Below are 17370 nucleotides of genomic sequence, written 5' to 3'. Positions count from 1 at the left end.
CCAGGTTCGATTCCCGCTTCTGCCATCCTAGTCACTGCCGTTGTGTCCTTGGGCAAGACACTTTACCCACCTGCTCCCGGTGCCACCCACACTGATTTAAAAATGTAATTTAGATATCGCCCAGAAAAGGGTGGAGTGCCATCTCCGGGTTGGGGAGGAGATCTTGCCCCAAGTGGAGGAGTTCAAGTACCTCGGAGTCTTGTTCACGAGTGAGGGAAGAGTGGATCGTGAGATCGACAGGCAGATCGGTGCGGCGTCTTCAGTAATGCGGACGCTGTATCGATCCGTTGTGGTGAAGAAGGAGCTGAGCCGGAAGGCAAAGCTCTCGATTTACCGGTCGATCTACGTTTCCATCCTCACCTACGGTCATGAGCTTTGGGTTATGACCGAAAGGACAAGATCAGGAGCTCAAACTAAAGCCGCTGCTCCTCCACATGGAGAGGAGCCAGATGAGGTGGTTCGGGCATCTGGTCAGGATGCCACCCGAACGCCTCCCTAGGGACGTGTTTCGGGCACGTCCGACCGGTAGGAGGCCACGGGGAAGACCCAGGACACGTTGGGAAGACTATGTCTCCCCGGGAGGAGCCGGACGAAGTGGCTGGGGAGAGGAAAGTCTGGGCTTCCCTGCTTAGGCTGCTGCCCCCGCGACCCGACCTCGGATAAGCGGAAGAAGATGGATGGATGGATGGAATTTAGATATTGGGTTTCACAATGTAAAGTGTTTTGAGTCACTAGAGAAAAGCGCTATATAAATATAATTGACTTCACTTCACTTTGACAGTTCCACGCTGGAAATCACTGAGAGCGGCCCATTCTTGTCATGTCTGTGTAATCATGTTTTGTTTTAGTCATGTTTTGTTTTGTTTAGTTATTGAACTCTTTAGTTTCTGGCTTTTCACTCCCTTGTCTTGTTTCCATGATTACCCATTAGTTTCACCTGTTCCACGTTTGGACTCATTGTGCATTCTTGTTTGTCACCATAGCACCCCATTAGTTTTCACCTGTCACGTCACGCACCTGTTTCACGTTTTGAGTCACGCACCTGTTTTCGTTAATCATGTCTGTAGTATTTAAGTTCATTGTTTTCAGTTTGTCTTTCTGGTGACATCCCACATTTATGCTCTGCACATTCCTGACACTTTTTTCATGTCCATCGTTCACGCTGCTCCTTTTGTCCATGCCAAGCAAGTTTTGTTTATTAATGCCACAGTTAGTGTTTTTTGTTGTTCATAGTTTCTGCCTTTGTGCAAGTATTTGTTTTCATAGGCAAGTTGTTTCTCCGCCACTGTGTGCGCTTTTCGTTTGTACTTTTTTTTGATAAAATTAAATAAATATGTTCTCACATTCCCGTCTCGCCCGAGCCAACTTTCCGTTGCCTTGTAGAAAAACTAAACCCCAGGACCAAGTCATGACAATTCTTTCACAAATGTTTGTAGAAACAGTCTCCATGCCTAAGTGCTTGATTTTATACACCTGTGCAAAGTGATTAGGACACCTGATTCTGATCATTTGGATGGGTGGCCAAATACTTTTGGCAGTATATATATATATATATATATATATATATATATATATATATATATATATATATATATATATATATATATATATATATATATATATATATATATATATATATATATATATGCATATACAGGTAAAAGCCAGTAAATTAGAATATTTTGAAAAACTTGATTTATTTCAGTAATTGCATTCAAAAGGTGTAACTTGTACATTATATTTATTCATTGCACACAGACTGATGCATTCAAATGTTTATTTCATTTAATTTTGATGATTTGAAGTGGCAACAAATGAAAATCCAAAATTCCGTGTGTCACAAAATTAGAATATTGTGTAAGGGTTAAATTATGAAGACACCTGGTGCCACAAACTGATCAGCTGATTAACTCAAAACACCTGCAAAGGGCTTTAAATGGTCTCTCAGTCCAGTTCTGAAGCCTACACAAACATGGGGAAGACTTCAGATTTGACAGCTGTCCAAAAGGCAACCATCAACACATTGCACAAGGAGGGAAAGACACAAAAGGTTATTGCTGAAGAGGCTGGCTGTTCTCAGAGCTCTGTGTCCAAACACATTAATGGAGAGGCAAAGGGAAGGAAAAACTGTGGTCAGAAAAAGTGTACAAGCGATAGGGATCACCGCGCCCTGGTCAAGATTGTGAAAAAAAAAACCATTCAAAAATGTGGGGGAGATTCAGAAGGAGTGGACAGCTGCTGGAGTCAGTGCTTCAAGATCCACCACCAAGAGACGCTTGAAAGACATGGGTTTCAACTGCCGCATACCTCGTGTCAAGCCACTGTTGACCAAGAAACAGCGCGAAAAGCGTCTCACCTGGGCTAAGGAAAAAAAGAGCTGGACTGCTGCTGAGTGGTCCAAAGTCATGTTTTCTGACGAAAGCAAATTTTGCATTTCCTTTGGAAATCGAGGTCCCAGAGTCTGGAGGAAGACAGGAGAGGTACAGGATCCACGTTGCCTGAAGTCTAGTGTAAAGTTTCCACCATCAGTGATGGTTTGGGGTGCCATGTCATCTGCTGGTGTCGGTCCACTCTGTTTCCTGAGATCCAGGGTCAACGCAGCCGTCTACCAGCAAGTTTTAGAGCACTTCATGCTTCCTGCTGCTGACCTGCTCTATGGAGATGGAGATTTCAAGTTCCAACAGGACTTGGCGCCTGCACACAGCGCAAAATCTACCCGTGCCTGGTTTACGGACCATGGTATTTCTGTTCTAAATTGGCCCGCCAACTCCCCTGACCTTAGCCCCATAGAAAATCTGTGGGGTATTGTGAAAAGGAAGATGCAGAATGCCAGACCCAAAAACGCAGAAGAGTTGAAGGCCACTATCAGAGCAACCTGGGCTCTCATAACACCTGAGCAGTGCCAGAAACTCATCGACTCCATGCCACGCCGCATTAACGCAGTAATTGAGGCAAAAGGAGCTCCAACCAAGTATTGAGTATTGTACATGCTCATATTTTTCATTTTCATACTTTTCAGTTGGCCAACATTTCTAAAAATCTCTTTTTTGTATTAGCCTTAAGTAATATTCTAATTTTGTGACACACGGAATTTTGGATTTTCATTTGTTGCCACTTCAAATCATCAAAATTAAATGAAATAAACATTTGAATGCATCAGTCTGTGTGCAATGAATAAATATAATGTACATGTTACACCTTTTGAATGCAATTACTAAAATAAATCAAGTTTTTCAAAATATTCTAATTTACTGGCTTTTACCTGTATGTATGTATATATATATATATATATATATATATATATATATATATATATATATATATATATATATATATATATATATATATATATATATATATATATATATATGTCTTAATAAGGTTATCCAAAAAATAGTGCTCGATACCGTAGTAGAGCGCAATATATGTATGTGTGGGAAAAAAAATCACAAGACTATTTCATCTCTACAGGCCTGTTTCATGAGGGGGGTACCCTCAATCGTCAGGAGAATCTCCTGACGATTGAGGGTACCCCCCTCATGAAACAGGCCTGTAGAGATGAAATAGTCTTGTGATTTTTTTCCCCACACATACATATATATATATATATATATATATATATATATATATATATATATATATATATATATATATATACATATATATATATATACATATATATATATATATATATACATATATATATATATATATATATATATATATATATATATATATATACATATATATATATATATATATATATATATATAAAAAATTTTTTTTTTTTTTTTTTTTTTTTTTTTAAATCGATTTTGAAATTTTTTAATTGCTTAGGAATCGTTACAAACAAGAACAGCAATTAGAGATGTCCGATAATGGCTTTTTGCCGATATTCCGATATTGTCAGGTTCAAACACTGATGACATCTATTAAACAAGACAAGAAGCAAAGAATCAAACAGAGGCAGAATTCAATTTTGCTCAATTGAGGAGAAACGTGTCGACCTGTAACCTCTTACAGTGTCACCCACGCTCTGAAAGATTGTACGCCACCTCTTTTTATTTGAACTTTTCCTGTTTACATAACAACATCTGTTTCTAAAGGAATGGGGAGTATGTAAACAGTCATTGTTTTCGGTCACATTAACACGAAAGAAAAAGATGCCTCGGGCTTGGGCTGGTCCTGGCTTCAGCCTGGGCAGGTCTTGGATGACAATAGATAACCCCCTCCCGTCTCCTCCCATCGTACACAATGGAATTTTCCAAGCCTTTGCTTGGTGCAACAAAGACAGCCTCTTGTCTGTTCATTGGGAACTCAGAGAACGGAAAGTTTTTTGATCATTTACATACAATTTTTCTGACAAATTATGTCCAACTCGTAATACCGATATCAACCGATACCGATATATACAGTCGTGGAATTAACAAATTATTATGCCTAATTTTGTTGTGATGCCCCGCTGGATGCATTAAACAATGTAACAAGGTTTTCCAAAATAAATCAACTCAAGTTATGGAAAAAAATGCCAACATGGCACTGCCATATTTATTATTGTAGTCACAAAGTGCTTTTTTTTTTTTTTCATAAATTTTACTTTTTGAAACCGATACCGATAATTTCCGATATTACATTTTAAAGCATTTATCGGCCGATAATATCGGCAGTCCTTCTATCTTGCCTCTTGGTGAGGGCGGTCGCATTTTTCTCCGCTCCCTCCTTCCCTGCTTGCTTTCTTGTGTCCTTGTCTTGTCTGAACTTTTTTGAAGCCTCTTTCTTTGCGCTGTCCTCAAATCCAAACATCAAACATGGATATGATCAGCTGGACTCTCGACGCAATTGACAAAGTCTTTTCGACAAGGAAAAGAGGTTCGGGGGAGCCTGGCTGCCCTGATGGAACCATTGCTGCGGGTACGTGAGAGACTCCTGGGATTAATGGAGACTCTTGTACGTCTCAGTCCTTTCCATCGAGGACGTGGAAGACATCTACCTATTTGGAACCGTGATCGCGGGGCACCTGCTGATTGGGCTTGGCATTGCTCTGGTGTATCGTCAAATTCGGAAGACGATGGCAGCCACTCAAGGAGCCCAACGGCTGTTCGTCGCAATGGAAGGATTGGGTCGGGCTGTAGGAACATAGACTGGGGCGATTTCTGATTTGAATCGCAAAATGGATCTCATCATGGAGAAGCTTGCTGAGAAGGAAGAATTAAATTGAATTTGAGAGATCCAGCATGGACACAGAGCAGGAATGTCATTGTTTTGACTGCTCCAAGAAAACAACATCTTAATCTACGATTTGACTCCCTCGAATGCCCTTGATGCCATCAGGAACAGGCTGTTCTGAAGAACTCCCCCGAGGACTCCTCAACGATGGACGCTTTTGACCTTCCTTTTTTTCAATAACACCTGGTGTCGAACTTTGAGATCGGCCCCAGTCCACAAAAACATTTCAACATCTCACCCAAGTTAATTGGGCATACATGCACACACCCGCCCCTCCCCCAATCAACGCCTTCACCACTGCTTAATTCCTCTTCGGGGTTGTGGATGGCTGAGTAGCGCTTTATAGCGGCAGACGGCCTCCAGGGCCCCAAATCCACCCCCCCCCCTTGTTGCAAGTTGTTGTGATTACATGTATCATGTTTGTGTGCTATGCTATGTCTGGACCCCTCCTGAGGGTCCCTCCTGAGCATACTTGCCAACCCTCCCGGATTTTCCGGGAAACTCCCAAAATTCAGCGCCTCTCCCGAAAACCTCCCGGGACAAATTTTCTCCCGAAAATCTCCCGAAATTCAGGCACACAATATAAAGAGCGTACCTGCCCAATCACGTTATAACTGTAGAATGATCGAGGGCGAGTTCTTCGTTTCTTATGTGGGTTTATTGTTAGGCAGTTTCATTAACGTCCTCCCAGCGCGGCAACCACACACAACAACAGCAGTCACGTTTTGTCTACCGTAAAGCAGTTCGTCTGCCGTAAACAGCAATGTGACACTCTTAAACAGTACAATACTGCCATCTAGTGCATTTGATGAAAGCACTTTTGTGCGTGCCACACAGCAATGCATCATCAGTGAGGGTGTTCAGCATGGTTAGAAAAATAGTGACAGAGAATACAACAAGGATGGACAATTCAACCCTGAACTCAACAATGAGTAGATGAGTGTTATGTGTGTGTATATGTGTAAATAAATGAACACTGAAATTCAAGTATTTCTTTTATTTATATATATATATATACATATATATATGAAATACTTGACTTAGTATTTCTTATATATATATATATATATATATATATATATATATATATATATATATATATATATATATATATATATATATATATATATATATATATGAAATACTTGACTTGGTGAATCTTACCTGTAAATATACTCCTCCCCTCTTAACCACGCCCCCAAACCTACCCTTATGTGTCTTGTACATTGTTTAAAGGGGAACATTATCACCAGACCTATGTAAGCGTCAATATATACCTTGATGTTGCAGAAAAAAGACCATATATTTTTTTAACCGATTTCCGAACTCTAAATGGGTGAATTTTGGCGAATTAAACGCCTTTCTATTATTCGCTCTCGGAGCGATGAAGTCACAACATAACGTCACATCGGGAAGCAATCCGCCATTTTCTCAAACACATTACAAACACCGAGTCAAATCAGCTCTGTTATTTTCTGCTTTTTCGACTGTTTTCCGTACCTTGGAGACATCATGCCAGACACCAGTGGCCCAAAGATGCGAAAGTGGCAAGAAATTGGACGTTTGTTCCGCACACTTTACCGACGAAAGCTATGCTACGACAGAGATGGCAAGAATGTGTGGATATCCTGCGACACTCAAAGCAGATGCATTTCCAACGATAAAGTCAAAGAAATCTGCCGCCAGACCCCCATTGAATCTGCCGGAGTGTGTGAGCAATTCAGGGACAAAGGACCTCGGTAGCACGGCAAGCAATGGCGGCAGTTTGTTCCCGCAGACGAGCGAGCTAAACCCCCTGGATGTCTTGGTTCACACCGTCCCTTATGCCACCGAAGATGATCAAGAGAAGAATATCGACCCTAGCTTCCCTGGCCTGCTGACATCAACTCCAAAACTGGACAGATCAGCTTTCAGGAAAAGAGCGTGGATGAGGGTATGTCTACAGAATATATTAATTGATGAAAATTGGGCTGTCTGCACTCTCAAAGTGCATGTTGTTGCCAAATATATTTCATATGCTGTAAACCTAGTCCATAGTTGTTAGTTTCCTTTAATGCCAAACAAACACATACCAATCGTTGGTTAGAAGGCGATCGCCGAATTCGTCCTCGCTTTCTCCCGTGTCGCTGGCTGTCGTGTCGTTTTCGTCGGTTTCGCTTGCAAACGGTTCAAACCGATATAGCTTCAGCTTCTTCTTCAATTTCGTTTTCGCTACCTGCCTCCACACTACAACCATCCGTTTCAATACATGCATAATCTGTTGAATCGCTTAAGCCGCTGAAATCCGAGTCTGAATCCGAGCTAATGTCGCTATAGCTTGCTGTTCTATGCGCCATGTTTGTTTGTGTTGGCATCACTATGTGACGTCACAGGAAAATGGACGGTTAAAATCAGGCACTTTGAAGCTTTTTTTTAGGGATATTGCGTGATGGGTAAAAGTTTGAAAAAAACTTCGAAAAATAAAATAAGCCACTGGGAACTGATTTTTAATGGTTTTAACCCTTCTGAAATTGTGATAATGTTCCCCTTTAAAGAATGGACAATAATAAAGCATCTTGAATCTTCATCCATCCATCCATTTTCTACCGCTTATTCCCTTTGGGGTCGCGGGGGGCGCTGGAGCCTATCTCAGCTACAATCGGGCAGAAGGCGGGGTACACCCTGGACAAGTCGCCACCTCATCGCAGGGCCAACACAGATAGACAGACAACATTCACACTCACAATTATCAGACATCTCTAATAGCAATTCATTCGAAAATTAAAAAAATTTGACACCCCTAATAAAAATATTTGATTTATAAGTAATAATCCTACCTCGCCGAAACTGAAGTAGGATGAGGGCGGCACAATTGTATACAAAACATATTGTCATTATATCGCAGCTTATACTGTTGTACCGCGTGTGTGTATGACAATCTGAAGATGGGGTACCTAACGTCACCTTTACAACAATCTTCTCCTGCACCTCTTCGTCCAACTTCCAGCTCCACTCCTGCTTCATGTTGCCGTTGCGGTCGCAGATGAACCCGCCCAGCTGGTCCCACACGGCGGTGATGGCGGAACTGTAAGAAGGGAAACGCCAGACAAAATAAAATGTCCGGTTTAGTACGACATCATGTGGTCTTAACCTCTTAAGGCCCAAGCTGTTTGTTTACATGATTTTTTTATGCTATTTGGGCTTATTGAACCCTAATTAGAATAAAAACTAAGAATCATATTTTGATATGATGTACTTAGTCCATAAGTACACAAACGTGTACTTCATGTTTAGTGACATGCTAATTCTTATTTTTACACTTTTTTTTTTTTCCAAATTCCATTGCATGTTATACTCTTCTGACACCACCAGATGGCAGTATAAGTGTCCACATAAGTGGCCATAAGACCCCAATTCAGTAGTGTACACAATTTTGGAAATAAGAGCTAAAAGGTGCTGTCCACGCATGTGGCCACTAAGGCCTTTAGATTAATATAATAACAGCATTTCATGATTAATATTTATAAATTTAGATTCTTTATAAATGACTGTAGAATAAGCACGCATTTGATTAAAAAAATAGAACATTCATCGGCAGTGCGGCTTATAATCCGGTGCGCCCTATGGTCCGGAAAATACGGTACTAGTATTGTATGTCTGGGTGGGGGGTCCTGCTTTGGAAATAATTTGTACCCCTTTCAGATATCGCATTTAGTTCCCATTAAAACATTCACATGTTGCACAATGAGATGTAAGAATGTGTACATTCCTGTAATTTTCTGTTTGTAAAATATACATTTTCATTAGTATTTATTTAACCTCTTAAGGCCCAAGCTGTTTGTTTACATGCTTTTTTTTATTTCTCATTGCTATTTGGGCTTATTGGACCCTAATTAGAATAAAAACTAAGAATCATCTTTTGATATGATGTACTTAGTCCATAAGTACACAAACGTGTACTTCATGTTTAGTGACATGCTAATTCTTATTTTTACACTTTTTTTTTTTTCCAAATTCCATTGTATGTTATACTCTTCTGACACCACCAGATGGCAGTATAAGTGTCCACATAAGTGGCCATAAGACCCCAATTCAGTAGTGTACACAATTCTGGAAATAAGAGCTAAAAGGTGCTGTCCACGCATGTGGCCACTAAGGCCTTTAGATTAATATAATAACAGCATTTCATGATTAATATTTATAAATTTAGATTCTTTATAAATGACTGTAGAATAAGCACGCATTTGATTAAAAACATAGACCATTCATCGGCAGTGCGGCTTATAATCCGGTGCGCCCTATGGTCCGAAAAATACGGTACTAGTATTGTATGTCTGGGTGGGGGTCCTGCTTTGGAAATAATTTGTACCCCTTTCAGATATCGCATTTAGTTTCCATTAAAACATTCACATGTTGCACAATGAGATGTAAGAATGTGTACATTCCTGTAATTTTCTGTTTGTAAAATATATATTTTCATTAGTATTTATTTAACCTCTTAAGGCCCAAGCTGTTTGTTTACATGCTTTTTTTATTTCTCATTGCTATTTGGGCTTATTGGACCCTAATTAGAATAAAAACTAAGAATCATCTTTTGATATGATGTACTTAGTCCATAAGTACACAAACATGTACTTCATGTTTAGTGACATGCTAATTCTTATTGTTACACTTTCTTTTTTTTTTCCAAATTCCATTGCATGTAATACTCTTCTGACACCACCAGATGGCAGTAAAAGTGTCCACATAAGTGGCCATAAGACCCCAATTCAGTAGTGTACACAATTCTGGAAATAAGAGCTAAAAGGTGCTGTCCACGCATGTGGCCACTAAGGCCTTTAGATTAATATAATAACAGCATTTCATGATTAATATTTATAAATTTAGATTCTTTATAAATGACTGTAGAATAAGCACGCCATTTGATTAAAAAAATAGACCATTCATCGGCAGTGCGCCCTATGGTCCGGAAAATACTTGTATTGTATGTCTGGGTGGGAGGTCCTGCTTTGGAAATAATTTGTACCCCTTTCAGATATCGCATTTGGTTCCCATTAAAACATTCACATGTTGCACAATGAGATGTAAGAATGTGTACATTCCTGTCATTTTGTGTTTGTAAAATATATATTTTTATTAGTATTTATTTAACCTCTTAAGGCCCAAGCTGTTTGTTTACATGCTTTTTTTTAATTTCTCATTGCTATTTGGGCTTATTGGACCCTAAATAGAATACAAACTAAGAATCATCTTTTGATATGATGTACTTAGTCCATAAGTACACAAATGTGTACTTCATGTTTAGTGACATGCTCATTTTTATTTTTACACTTTTTTTTCTCCAAATTCCATTGTATGTTATACTCTTCTGACACCACCAGATGGCAGTATAAGTGTCCACATAAGTGGCTATAAGACCCCAATTCAGTAGTGCAGTGTTTTTCAACCTTTTCTGAGCCAAGGCACATTTTCTTCATTGAAAAAAATCCCAAGGCACACAACCAGCAAAATTCATTGAAAAATGAAACTCAGCAGCCGATATTGACAGTAAAAAGTCGTTTTTCGCAATTGTTGGATATGAATTCAAACAACCATCCTTCACTATAGCTCTTGTCTCAAAGTAGGTGTACTGTCACAACCTGTCACATCACGCCCTGACTTATTTTGAGGTTTTTGAGGTTTTTTCTGTGTGTCGTGTTTTAGTTCTTGTTTTGCGCTCCTATTCCTGTTTTGTTGGTATTTTCCTGTAGCAGTTTCATGTCTTCCTTGAACGCTATTCCCCGCACCTGCTTTGTTTTGGCAATCAAGACTATTTAAGTTGTGCGGACGCTATCCTTGTCGATCGTCATGTCATGTACGGATGCACTTTGTGGACGCCGTCTGCTCCACGCGCTGTAAGTCTTTGCTGTCGTCCAGCATTCTGTTTTTGTTTACTTTGTAGCCAGTTCAGTTTTAGTTTAGTGTAGCATAGCCATCCCTAAGCTTCAATGCCTTTTCTTAGCGGCACTTGCCTTTTGTTTATTTTTGGTTTAAGCGGCACAGTGGTTGAAAAACACTGCAGTAGTGTGTTAGAATAATTGTTTGTAAGTTATCACCAAAAAACTTTGTGTTGAAATGAGTTCCAGGCAAAAGGACAGGGGCTGTCTTTGAGGCCTACCAAGAGTAAGGTTCGTAAAACTCCGCTGTGTAAGGGGGAGAGCCACATGAAGGGTTTTCTGTTTTCTCTCATGTATGGTAATCAACAGAAGGATGTTGTTCTGGCCCAAGATGACAGGATCTGCCCAATTTCCAGACAAACTCTTTTTGAACTATTTTATGGACCTCTTTTTGAACTATTTTACGAACTCTTTTTGAACTGACCCTTTCTGTGAATTGTTTACGACCTTTTCTGTGAACTTTTTGCGACCTTTGTCCTTTGGAAACAGCCGTGGCCATGTGGTCGGGGAGGGTCCAAAATAAAAGAAGGAGGCATACATTTTTTTGGCAGAGCGTGCTGGAGATTGTATGTATGTATGTATGGTAATCAACAGAAGGATGTTGTTCTGGCCCAAGATGACAGGATCTGCCCAATTTCCAGACAAACTCTTTTTGAACTATTTTACGAACTCTTTTTGAACTATTTTATGGACCTCTTTTTGAAATGACCCTTTTTGTGAATGGTTTACGACCTTTTCTGTGAACTTTTTGCGACCTTTGTCCTTTGGAAACAGCCGTGGCCATGTGGTCGGGGTAGGGTCCAAAATAAAAGAAGGAGGCATACAATTTTTTGGCAGAGCGTGCTGGAGATTGTATGTATGTATGTATGGTAATCAACAGAAGGATGTTGTTCTGGCCCAAGATGACAGGATCTGCCCAATTTCCAGACGAACTCTTTTTTAACTATTTTATGGACCTCTTTTTGAACTATTTTACGAACTCTTTTTGAACTGACCCTTTCTGTGAATTGTTTACGACCTTTTCTGTGAACTTTTTGCGACCTTTGTCCTTTGGAAACAGCCGTGGCCATGTGGGTCCAAAATAAAAGAAGGAGGCATACAATTTTTTGGCAGAGCGTGCTGGAGATTGTAAAAGGATACAATGTCCGGGCGACTCTCCTCAATATATTGAGTCCAAATTGAATTCTGTCTCTGTTTAATTCTTTGCCTCTTGTCTTGTTTAATAGATGTCATCAGTGTTTGAACCTGACAAGTGTACACAATTTTGGAAATAAGAGCTAAAAGGTGCTGTCCACGCTTGTGGCCACTAAGGCCTTTAGAGGTATAAAGCGGTGACGTGCATGAGTGGACCCACCTGACAGGGTGTGTGACGTGACCGTGGCCGTACATGGTGATGGAGCACAGGACGATGGGAGCCTTGTTGTCGGTGAAGACGTTGCTGTAGAAGCCTCCGGAGGTCAGACCGGAGTGGCTGTGACACACCGCCATGTTGCCTGATGGGTAGCTGAGGGAGCAGGGTTAAGGGTCAACAGCAATGGCTTCCTAAAAGGCGATAACTACAAAGGATACTAGATGAACGAGGTTCCGTCGTTGATCCTGTAATGTAGTTTCCTCCGCGGAGGGCCCCGCTTGGTCCTCTCCGGTGCCCCGGGGCCCTTGTTGGCGTCAGGCTGTGCGTCGGGTTTGGTCGCCCCTTTATTTTCCTCCGCTTCCACCGCTTCGTCCGAGTAGTGACGCAAGATGGGGGATATGTTCAGGTCCTGCTCGGCGGCCTCCGGGTTTCTACGGGAGGATGGAGAGAACTGTCACGCTCCATATACAAAACCCCAAAACCAGTGAAGTTGGCACGATGTGTAAATGCGTAAGCAAATTGTCCAACAGTTTGAGAACAACATTTCTCAACCAGCTATTGCAAGGAATTTAGGGATTTCACCATCTACGGTCCGTAATACTATCAAAAGGTTCAGAGAATCTAAAGAAATCCCTGCACGTAAGCGGCTAAGCCCGTGACCTTCGATCCCCCAGGCGGTACTGCATCAAAAAGCGACATCAGTGTGTAAAGGATATCACCACATGGGCTCAGGAACACTTCAGAAAACCACTGCCAGTAACTACAGTTGGTCGCTACATCTGTAAGTGCAAGTTAAAACTCTACTATGCAAAGCAAAAAGCCATTTATCAACAACACCCAGAAACGCCACCGGCTTCGCTGGGCCCGAACTCATCTAAGATGGACTGATGCAAAGTGGAAAAGTGTTCTGTGGTCTGACGAATCCACATTTCAAATTGTTTTTGGAAACTGTGGAAGTTGTGTCCTCCGGATTAAAGAGGAAAATAACCATCCGGATTGTTCAAGGCGCAAAGTGTAAAAGCCAGCATGTGTGATGGTATGGGGGTGTATTAGTGCCCAAGGCATGGGCAACTTACACATCTGTGAAGGCACCATTAATGCTGAAAGGTACATACAGGTTTTGGAGCAACACATGTTGCCAACCAAGCAACGTTATCATGGACGCCCCTGCTTATTTCAGCAAGACAATGCCAAGCCACGTGTTGCAACAGCGTGGCTTCATTGTAAAAAAGTGCGGGTACTAGACTGGCCTGCCTGTAGTCCAGACCTGTCTCCCATTGAAAATGTGTGGCGCATTATGAAGCCTAAAATACCACAACGGAGACCCCCGGACTGTTGAACAACTTAAGCTGTACATCAAGCAAGAATGGGAAAAATTCCACCTGAAAAGTGTCAAAAATGTGTTTCCTCAGTTCCCAAACGTTTACTGAGTGTTGTTAAAAGGAAAGGCAATGTAACACAGTGGTGAACATGCCCTTTCCCAACTACTTTGGCACATGTTGCAGCCATGAAATTCTTAGTTAATTATTATTTGCAAAAAAAAAAAAAAAAAGTTTATGAGTTTGAACATCAAATATGTTGTCTTTGTAGTGCATTCAATTGAATATGGGTTGAAAAGGATTTGCAAATCATTGTATTCCGTTTATATTTACATCTAACACAATTTCCCAACTCATATGGAAACGGTGTTTGTACATACAGGTTTTGGAGCAACATATGTTGCCATCCAAGCAACGTTATCATGGACGCCCCTGCTTATTTCAACAAGACAATGCCAAGCCACGTGTTACAACAGCGTGACTTCATAGTAAAAGAGTGCGGGTACTAAACTGGCCTGCCCGTAGTCCAGACCTGTCTCCCATTGAGAATGTGTGGCGCATTATGAAGCCTAAAATAGCACAACGGAGACCCCCGGACTGTTGAACAACTTAAGCTGTACATCAAGCAAGAATGGGAAAGAATTCCACCTGAGAAGCTTAAAAAATGTGTCTCCTCATTTCCCAAACGTTTACTGGGTGTTGTTAAAAGGAAAGGCCATGTAACACAGTGGTAAAAATGCCCCTGTGGCAACTTTTGTGCAATGTGTTGCTGCCATTAAATTCTAAGTTAATGATTATTTGCAAAAAAAATAAAGTTTCTCAGTGTGAACATTAAATATCTTGTCTTTGAAGTCTATTCAATTGAATATAAGTTGAAAAGGATTTGCAAATCATTGTTTTTATTTACCATTTACACAATGTGACAACTTCTCTGGTTTTGGCTTTGGTAATATACTTGTTAATTTCCTGTTAATTACTGCTGACTCTCCGCTGTACAGTTCTTAAACTTTACAGAGCACTTATTTCTTCTGTTGTTTCAAGCTGCCTGTTCCTGGTCTGTTCTCTTAATGTAACACTAGACTGGTCCTCCAGTGATAATGTTACTTGAAATACCAAGAAATGCAGTTTGCTTTCCACAATGAAGGTGATTATTATTCATTTAGGTGAGTGTCTCCACTACGTGTATGGAGATACTTAATCATCAGCAAGCTTGTCAGTTGGGGGACGAAAAAAAAGCCAAAACATTTCAAGCAGAGGGGACATTTGTGATCGGTATTGATCGGCAATGGCGCTCACATACTTTTTCATGAAAATCGCCGGATACTGGTCGGACGAATTTTGTGAAGCTGTATTCAGATAAAAAGAACAAAAATAAATGCGGTAGGATGAGTCAAGGACTTACTGTGGACTTCTGGTGGCCTGCAGACGCTCCACCACCCATAGACACGTATCCAGCGAAGGACTTTCTCCACCCAGAGTCAAAGGCGAAACAAAACAACCTGAACACATCAAAAAAAAAAAAACATGGAGACTCAACGTTAAAAGTCCAATTCAGGCGGACAGCCGAGTGAGAAACTCACCTTCACCTGGATCTTGGGTGGAGCTGGAGTCTCTAGCCTGGTTGGGATTGCTGGACGCTAACAGGAAGTAAGGGATAAGAAGTTAGTTCTCCATGACTAGACAGTGTGCACACACCAGACGCAGCACAATGTGAAGTGTGAAGGCCATTGTCCGAACCCAGGATGAGAGAGCACTTGCGAGCGTACTCTGGTGCGGTTCACTTGAACCTGAACTCTAAGACATAGGCCGGTGTTACAATGACAAATATGTAAGACAAAATGCTCTGTTCTCTTCTTCTGTAAGATTTAATAACATAAAGCGAGAACACTCATTTTATCTGAGCCACCGGAGACACTGTCTCTCAAAATTGTAGTATGGCAATGGAGATTATATATGAAGAGATATAAATATAGATGTGTATGTATGTATGTATGTATGTATGTATATATATATATATATATATATATATATATATATATATATATATATATATATATATATATATATACATATATATATATATATATATATACATATATATGTGTGTGTGTGTATATATATATATATATATAAACATATACATATATATATATATACACACACACACATATATATATAAACATACATATAAATATATACATATATATACACACACATATATATATAAACATATATATAAACATATATATATATATATACACACACACACATATATATATATATATATATATATATATATATATATATATATATATATATATATATATATATATACATACACACACACACACACATATATATGTGTATGTATATGTTATATACGTGTATATATATGTATAATCCTGAGCAGGTATATATATATATATATATATATATATATATATATATATATATATATATATATACACACACACACATATATATATACATACACACATTATATATATATATGTATATATATATATACACACATATATATATATATATATATATACACATATATATATATCTGTATATATATATATATATATACAGATATATATATATATCTGTATATATATATATATATATATATATATATATATATATATACACATATATATATATATCTGTATATATATGTATATATATATATATATATATATATATATATATATATATATATATATATATATATATACTTTTGACCTTGACTGTATATGTGCAAGGCCATTTTCAAGAAGGATATTTAAAGAGAAACTACATCTTGTGAGACGAGCTTACCTGTCCCGGCGATGAAATGGGGAATTCCCGCCACTTCCACTCGAATCAACCGACAACAAGCGGTACCACCGGCTTATATGGCGTTGAATGGTTTCTACAAATTGTGAGTTCAAATATTTTATTTCTTTATTTTTTCACGTTTAATGTTTTTTTTTTTATATTTTAATTTTGACAGCACCACATAAGATATCTTTTAATTGCTGACGCGGGTTTATTGATTTTTAAATGCGCCAGAAAATAGCCCGTTCTGTACACTGTTGATGTGATTCAATGCCCAGTAATGCGTAAATGTGTTCCTGTATAGTATTTCTACAGCAATGGTCATGTGGTGACATCATTGATGGTATTTTTGAGAGGTAATCATTGAAGTCGGACAAACTCGAAGGCCTAGGTGGGAAACACGTGAATATAATCCAAGTCCTGACTCACTGTACCTCTCGCTTCGTTTGCTCGCTTCTCTTTCTTCTGCAACTTCTTCATTCTCCCAGAGGACTTGGGCTTGTGCTTGGGCGCCACCTGCACGTTTTTCGGCTCGGCGCTACGGAGCTCCGCCCAGGTGTAGTTGAGAATGTCCCCGAGCTGCGCCGGCGTCCACTTGTGTTTGTTGATGGACTGGCCCAGCTCTTTCAACAGTTCCGGGGCGTCCCGCTTGAGACAGGACAGAGGGTCCTGGCTGTCTGCGGCGGAGGGGTCGTCCCCTTCCTCCGTGGATTCCTCCTCACGTGATTGTGTCTCC

General features: G+C 39.7%; 1 protein-coding gene across 3 annotated transcripts in view; it reads right to left on the bottom strand.

Annotated features, from left to right (window-relative positions):
* Positions 1-17370, bottom strand: part of LOC133571810 (uncharacterized protein C3orf20-like) — a 67249-nt gene that overhangs the window by 20387 nt on the left and 29492 nt on the right. For all 3 annotated transcript variants that reach the window (XM_061924298.1, XM_061924299.1, XM_061924301.1), the window contains 6 exons: positions 17069-17370; positions 15392-15448; positions 15214-15310; positions 12711-12923; positions 12496-12645; positions 8170-8290 (listed from right to left, as the gene is read on the bottom strand). The exon at positions 17069-17370 is cut by the window's right edge and continues 51 nt beyond it. In XM_061924298.1, coding sequence (XP_061780282.1) covers positions 8170-8290; positions 12496-12645; positions 12711-12923; positions 15214-15310; positions 15392-15448; positions 17069-17370 — 940 coding nt within the window. The remainder of the gene's footprint in view (positions 1-8169; positions 8291-12495; positions 12646-12710; positions 12924-15213; positions 15311-15391; positions 15449-17068) is intronic.

This window comes from Nerophis lumbriciformis, linkage group LG29 (genome assembly GCF_033978685.3).
Source record: "Nerophis lumbriciformis linkage group LG29, RoL_Nlum_v2.1, whole genome shotgun sequence".
In the NCBI taxonomy this organism is placed as follows: domain Eukaryota; kingdom Metazoa; phylum Chordata; class Actinopteri; order Syngnathiformes; family Syngnathidae; genus Nerophis; species Nerophis lumbriciformis.
The sequence above is the reverse complement of the archived record's forward strand: the minus strand, read 5'-3'. Positions and strand labels throughout refer to the sequence as shown.